The 7,983-nt window shown below is 38.3% G+C and overlaps 1 protein-coding gene across 3 annotated transcripts in view; it reads right to left on the bottom strand.

Annotated features, from left to right (window-relative positions):
• Positions 1 to 215: 215 nt before the first annotated feature.
• Positions 216 to 7,983, bottom strand: part of LOC103465623 (solute carrier family 23 member 2) — a 63,153-nt gene continuing 55,385 nt past the window's right edge. For 2 of the 3 annotated variants that reach the window (XM_008410623.3, XM_008410624.3), the window contains 2 exons: positions 690 to 785; positions 216 to 609 (listed from right to left, as the gene is read on the bottom strand). In XM_008410623.3, the coding sequence (XP_008408845.2) occupies positions 425 to 609; positions 690 to 785 (281 nt within the window). In that variant the 3' untranslated portion in view covers positions 216 to 424. Of the gene's footprint in view, positions 610 to 689; positions 786 to 4,422; positions 6,809 to 7,983 lie in introns of those variants that run through there. The other variant, XM_081607612.1, reaches the window with a different exon arrangement.

The following is a 7,983-nucleotide window of genomic DNA, read 5'->3' as shown; positions in this document are numbered from 1 at the left end:
TATCACAGTTAAGGAGTATTAGAACAGAAGTTAGTAAAAGCTCTTAAACAATGCCATTATAATGTAACTTTCACATTAATATACAGTTGTATATAAACTTAAGACACATTTGTTTTAAAATCCTTCCTATTCAGTAAGCTACTATTAATGATGAGGTAGTAATAATCATATGAGAAATTGGTTTATTTTGGGAATAACTCACACATCGAAGCAAATGAAGTCAAATACTTTAATTTTATCAACAAAGTCAAACCAAATATTTATTAAAAAAATAGACAACTCACATTTTACTTTATTAGTTCAATATATAGGTAAGGTCTTATAAAAGCACCATCACCTCACAGTGAGGCTCAATGGTAAAAACAACATTTGTGGCTTCATTTAGGATTCTGGGATTAATATTGCCCAGTAAGTTTCCACTTCTTCATGTTGACGCTCTTTTATTTGAGGTTTTGTAAGTCGGCAGAAAGGGTAGATACTGGAAACATTTAAACCTTTTTAGAAAACTGTTGCAGAACGGGATGTCGTAGCATGACAAATCAGAGGAATTTAAGCCGTCCTCTTGCACTTTATCCTGCCAGTTCTTGATGCCTCTTTCTTTGTCCGTGCCTAAAAAGAGAAGAGTGGGTAAGCTGGCAGCAACAATGAATTTTGTAATAATTTGATGTTTTATAATGTTTTTTCTCTACCTGGAATCGTATTATCAAGAAGAAACCCAAAAAATCCACCGATGAACATATGTGTGGTGAACAGCACTGTGATCACCTGGTCCAGCTCTTTTATTCCTTTAGGAGGGAATAAAAAAGGTTAAGCACCTTTAAAAAGATTGTGCAGTATCTTGAATTGTATAAATGTCAAAGATCTTGATCAATTAAGTTTAAGTTTCTGAAACAACAATAATTCCTGGAAAAAGTAGAGATTTTTGTTGGCATTACTTTTTTCACGTATTTCATATGCAGTTTTTAAATGGTAAGCTCATTACGGAAAAAACAAACAAACTCCCTTTTCTGTTGAATAGTTGAAGCCCACTCTTCTTTGCCCAATTCTTTTAAAGGGGCAGTATTATGTGAATTTCAGCCGCATAGAATCATTTTAAAGCACAATAAATGTGACGATCTGTGTTTTTGTCTATTTGTTTCTTGTTTTTTTCTGTGTCCTCGTTTCCCCGTGAGTCTCTGTGATGTCTTGTCCTCCCTGCTGATCGATCCCAGCTGTCTCTAGTTTTCCTGATTACCCTCCCTGTGTATTTAAACCCACCTGTTGTCTTTGTCTCTTGTTGGGTCCTCGTCTTTGTCAGCGTCTAATGTCAGTTGTCATCTCATGTCTCTGCTCTCCAGTAGAACTGTTAAGTCCTGGTTAGCATTAGCTCTCATTTTTTAGTCCTCTGTGTATCAGTTGCTACTGGTAGTTAGCTGTGTGCTATTCTCTCTGCTGTGCCGCCTGTATTTGGACTGTTTGAGCTTTTCATCATTAAACACATCATTTTCTTCACAACCTGGGTCTCAGCGTTCATCCTCACCACCTCTGATCCACCACATCATGACAATAAAGTAACCATGCTTCCTTCCCTTGTTACAAAAATGCTGCATAAATCAAATATGACTCCAAATAAATTTGACCTCGTAATTTAACGCCTTGAAATTGGATAGGAAATTAACATGGATATTGCTCTGCTTGGAACGTCTGGGAAGAGTTTAAACAGTAGGCTAGCAGATAGCATGCTAACACTAGCTTGTTCCTTCTCAGTGATTAGTTTCTGGTCAATAATTTGGATCAGGACATGTTCTATTTCAAGTTCCAATTAATTGTGGGGGAAAAAAATATATATACTGGTGACATTTCTGTCATGTTACACCAGTAACTGATTTATAATCGCATCGTAGCCTACTGAATCAAATCAAATCGTAAAGTGCTTAAGAGTTCCTGTCTAATAGATTCTGCCCTTGTCGCTTTTCAGTGTGACTTATAAAGTAATTTACATTGATGTACGTAAATATATGTATAATGTATAATACACATAGCACATTATACACGTAAAATTGTACCAGCATATACAATTGTAACAATTAGCTAAATACATTAAACTTAGCAAATTTAACAGTCAATTAGCTAAATTGTTTTAGCTAATTTACTGTTAGCTAAAACAAACAGTATATCAAGCAGTAAATTAAAATCTGTACATTTAATTATTTCTTTTAAAAATCATTATCACAATCCTTCCTCCCTGGAGAAAGAATGGTTCAAATTCAAAGTTTATCCAGAACTTCAATTCAAAATGTAAACTTAAGATCGTATCTGTTTTCTTTATTTACCATTAAAGCTCTCATGAGCTAACCATTGAGGGTTAGTGAGAAAAACAAAATTTAAGCTGATAGTTGATGAAGATTATGAAAAGGATAAAAAAAAAATAAACTGGTGAAGGACTGAATGGCTGCTTACTTTCCTGTGAGAACATGTGAGCATACAGGATGGGAATATTTCCTGAGTGGGTGATTAAAGCGTCAAAAAGAAAGCAAAACAAAACAAAAAAAAATGACATTAAAGAAATCCCACAGCATTTCACTTTATAAAACTGTGTGTCAGTTACTCAGCTGAAAAACTTATCTGATATGTTTTTATTGGAACAGCCTATTCTCAAAAGCTCCTTTTTTTTCCAAATCTGGAGGTGCCACAAACAAAATTCCAATTAACCTTTATAGTATTTGTTCAAGCCTTAATGTTGGAAATGAATGTCTTCACCTTTGCCAAGAAAAACTAAATTCAGGGCCAGGAATAAATAAATCCATCAAAAAAGGGGAGAGAAGAATGTTATTTTTTTTTTTTTTTGAAACTTGGAACAGTTCAGTGGCCACACACTCTTGTTAAAATTCCAGAGTGTAGAGGTTTAAAAAATTGAGAACATGATGAGTAATTTCCAAACATTTTCCACCAATTAATGTTAATGTTGCATATATGCTATGGCAATTATAATGAAAAACAAATCTCTAAAGTAAAAAACAAAAAAGGTGCACAGACCTGAAAGCATACCAACACTAACTCTTTGTAGGAAAATCTTCAGGTTTAATTTCAACATTCACTTTGATCATTATAGATTGTTAGCACATCTCTTGTCCCCAGAATTTTGACTGTGGTTAGATCATTCCCAAAGTTACAAATTGCTTATCAGCTTTCCAGCAGACACCTGTGGATTTTGAGTCTGTAAGCCACATTAAAGATTCAATGAGCCCAAAACCTTTTATAAAACATAAAACGCTGTAATACGTGGCATCACAAGTTCCTCCATGCAGGCCAAAAAATAATAAAATGAAATCCGGTTTGAAGAAAAACAACCCCACAGAACATGATGCTATCACCACCATGTTGACTGTGGGTTTGGTGTTGTTTGGGCGATACTCAATAGTGTTTTTGTGTTACACACATTTTACAATTGTGGTATAAAATTCCCAGTTTAGAGCATATTCTCCCATATGACTTTGGAATATTTCTGCAAAAATTAGTGTTTAAAAAAAATATATCTGTTTTGTATTATCACTTCTTGCTCCAGAAATATGTAAAATCCTGATATAGTGTGGAATATTTGTTACACCCTTCTTCCAGCTAGCATGGCTACTGATGATGGTGGATAAACAGATTTTCTGTGATGGTAAGTTGTTTCTCTGCCATTAACACATTGAGAAGCATGTACACAAGGTTCAGTGACAGCGCTAAGACCTTTCTCAGGGCTCTGATTGGTTGTTTTTTGACCGGGAGCGGTACATCTATCCAAAACGGCAACAGGATCTCTGGGAGGAGGTGGAGAAGCTCCATCTTTTCACAGATTATCTGTCTCATACCATACTGTCACAACATGGTGACAATTTGAAAAAATATGTGAGAACCATATTTTCGTCAAAGTTACATATTGCCGATTTAAGAAGCTGCAATATGGCAGGTAACATGGCAGGACTGATTAAGAATGTTTGATTCAAGGAAAACAAAAATACATCACCAGAAGACTGAGGTCTTCAAGCATTAAAAATCAGAGAAATCAAGAAGGTCTTCTGGTGGTAAAAGGGAACCCTTTGTTGTCACCAGACCCCTGAGTACTGAATTTCTCAGTCAGTGTTGGCCTTTTATGTGGCATGTTTGACCACCAGCATAAGGGTGAACACAGAGGACTATTGAGTGCAAATGCCAGCATGTTGGATGCCCTGCTTTCATAACTTCCCTCTGGCAATAAACCTCCTAATGAAGTTGTATCGAATTGAATCAAGAACTGAAAACAGCGCTGACGTAGTTTTAATCTGAACGCACTCTTGTTTGGTTAACCCAAGACACACACACACATGCCAGCATGCCCAAGCAAGCTCACACACACACGCACACACACACAAACAGAAATTTCTCCTGCCCAGAGAGATGCCAGTCAAAAGTTCATGGTACCTGCTGAGCTTACTGGAACTCACACAGCCGGTAGTTTAAAGAATGTCTGGAACAGGCGACGGTTTGTTTACAACAAGCATCGAGACGCCTCTATCTTGTTGTGCGGACAAATCAGCTGAGTGTTGAAGCTAGAGAGACTCTGGAGAAGGGTGCTTTATTTGATCCGGGCAGATTACAGCCACTGTCATGGGGGTCAGCCAAGAGGATTTGGGAGGTAAGCAGCCTAGACCTGAGAAAACCAGACAAGCCTTTATGCCCAGTGATGACTCTGGATTAGCACTTCCCTTGGAGACACTCACATCACATGACTTGTAGGATCAAAGTCTTATGTCTGCATAGAAGAACTGTTTAATCTTGGGGATTGCGCTTTTGACAATGCCTTCATAGAGGGCCACCACAAATGGTCTCATTAAAACCAGTCGACGTAGCATCAAGAGCAGCTGATGGCCTGCGACTGACGTGGTTTTGACGTCTTCAACTCATTGCACATTTTCTCCCCCTGTATTTCAACTGCATTGATGTGTTTTTCTGGCTGAGGCCATATCTATCCCCCTGTACAAATACACAGGGGTATATACCATACTGTATAGTATGGGTGGGAATTTATCGTATTGTTTATCATTTATCATGATAAATTTTTTATTGTGATAAGATTTTAGATTTATCGTTGTCGCAATAAATTCCTATTAATGAAGGTAAAAAAAAACTGCATGCATTGTTCAGATTATTTCTTTTTTTATGATTTTCTCCACTGTTTATTCAATGAGAGTATCAAAAAATATAAATACATATGGAAATATGGTTAAATTAAATTACAGTGTGCAGATTATGGATATAAATCACACTTCTTTATGTTACTGGTGTGCTAAAGAAGCATATTAAAAATGGGAATTTTTTTCAAAACTAGTATTTGTGGGGGTATGAACGTTGTGTCATGCAGTCACAGTCAAACAGTTGACTAAGAACTGTCTTGTTTATTGTTATCAAAACAGTACCACAAAATAGTGATAAAATCTGAAGGCCATATCACCAACCCCAACAAGACGTTTTCTTATGTGAATTGAGATTCATGTTAAGTTTCTGAAAACGTGGCATAAACACCATGAAGGAAGTTAAAAAAAATGTTTTTTGATGTTTCATTTACAATTTTTGAGCAATTTTTCCCCCATGCTTTCACTTTTTGATAATTCATCTTTGGTCATAACCTTTAAGTCTATGAGGTTGAAAGGTCAATGCCCTAGTCTTCAAACCCCCTTTCAATCAGATTTAACTCAATCTGGGTCACTCAAAAACATGGATATGACTTCACTCACAAGAAACATGTAGATTGAATTAAAAGATTTCTTATGTCTTATTTTACACCCAGTGGTGCAAATGATATTGGGATTAGTTGCACTGAACTAAAAGTACAACAAAAGACTCATTGACTAGTTCCTACACCTAGAAGTCTACTTTAATTTCCTCTTGATGTTTTGTCTCCTCATCTTTTTGCAGTCTCTGTCTCTCTCTTGCAAAGCAGCAGAGACACTACCCACAGCCACCACCATTTGTGGACAATGGTACACAAACAACCCAGAGGTACCAGTTAACCTGGACTTAACCCAGATTAAACCCTGGGCATAGGTTACAATGCTCACCTGTCACCTCGACAGTTTAATTCTCTCCTTTGACCTGTTGCACCACTTATGTCATTCTGCTTATGCTTCCACCAGCCCACACATATATGAGTAGCACAGCAGACCAGCTTTACCGACAATTATCTAGTTAGATGGTTAAACGCATTAACAGAAAGGGTCACTAATGTTCCAGAGTATAAAATATCCCCTGTGAGCCGCTTTTTATTTCATCTGTCGTCTTCCTTAAGCTTGTATGTGTTTTCTTTCACAGTCTCACCCACAGTGGGCACACCTTGTGGGCGCTAATAAGGTTTGTTCAGTTCATCTGGTTGTGCTGGGAAGCTTGGAAAACAAAACAAAAAAAAAATTCCTCCATACCCTGACCCTAACAAGAAACAAGCCAAAGAGTACAAAATCTGAGAGGAATCAAAGATCAGGAGCATAGAAGACACAGCATTGCCCCCAGCAGGCTGAACTGGTCCTTACATGCCAACGGAACCCGTCTGATTGGTTTGGCCTGACAGAACAAGCAGCAAACTAAATCCATCTACTCCCTCTGTTGACTCTTGACAGGAGTATAAAAATGATGGAAAAACAAGATATTTAGATCTGTTCAGGTAAGACAACGGTAAACTCTGTCCTTGTCACTTGGAAATCCAGGCTGAAGGCTAATGATAAACTGTTTGCCATCTGGGGCCTCTGGGATTTGGCAACACCTTCCCTTTAGAAGCTTAGGCTGGCAGAACTGCTCCCATCTTTTCAAGTGTAATCTGAAAGTGGAAACACAATGGGAGAACACTAACATTTTCAGTCATCAGCCTGACACAAAAGTGTTATTTTTTTTGGCAAATCAAAGCTATTATCTTTAATTAATCAGATGGTGGTTTCCTTTTAGCCACCGACCATGACTGCTTCAGGATGCATACCAAAGAACACGGGCACCATCAAGGGCTACTTCTCATGGGAGAGCTATACAGCAACAACAACCAGATACAGTAAATGTCATTCAAACATAGTAGTCTTGCTGATACTGATAAACCAGTGATGAAGATATGGTAGTTCCTAAACGATAAGCCAGTAAGTTGTTGGCACAATTTGTCAAACAGTCTTCATCCTGACAAGCTAATACAGCAAGTTGTGATCTTATAACCCGTCAGTTTAACACAGGTATAGAACACACATGGTTAAATGAGAAAAAACATTTAAAATATAAAATGGCGTGCTGGTTGTTACTTTGTTCTGTGAAAGTTTTCTTAGCAAATTTTGTCACATTACAACCAACAAATTGCAATGTATTCTATTATGATTTTAAGTAATAGTGCAGCAGAAAGTAGGAAAATATCACCCCAGCGGGTGAAGTGATGAAGTGAAGACAAGATGGCGCCGGTGTGTGTGGCTGCTCGTCTGTCATTCTCACGTTTGCTTATGTTTATACTGTTTCTGACCTGTGTCATCTACGGAACTGAGTCTCTGCTGGTGTATGATCGCAACACACTACTAGACCTCTAACCTTTGGTCCAGGATATGATGTCATTTGATGTTGCTGGCCAACAATCCTTGCCCCCGTTTCTGTCGGAGATTCCGAGTCACCTGTTCCGGGTTCCGTCGTCGCAGTAGACGAAGCGGCCGGCTGGTGAAGCTGAAGTTTTATCTGACGCACTGTTCTGCTTTTACCCGATCATCGCATGGATAATTTCTAGGCTCGTTTCTTGGATCCCGTTGATGTCTGCTTGGTACCCGTGGTCGGCGTTCAAGCCCCTCTACACCGGCGCCCTTGCCCTTCCCGGCTCAACATGCGCCGACAGTGTCTCCAAAACCTGAGACCGCTGTGCCGGTTTTCCCGACCTGTTGAAGCCCATGATCCAGCTCCTGTCAGGATTGGCCTGGTAAACGCCAGGTCGCTTGCGAATAAAACTTTTATTCTTCGGGACTTTTTTACTTACCA

This window comes from Poecilia reticulata, chromosome 6, assembly GCF_904066995.2.
Source record: "Poecilia reticulata chromosome 6, P_reticulata-male-v2, whole genome shotgun sequence".
Taxonomy (NCBI): Eukaryota; Metazoa; Chordata; class Actinopteri; order Cyprinodontiformes; family Poeciliidae; genus Poecilia; species Poecilia reticulata.
This window is presented reverse-complemented; position numbering and strand designations above follow the sequence as displayed.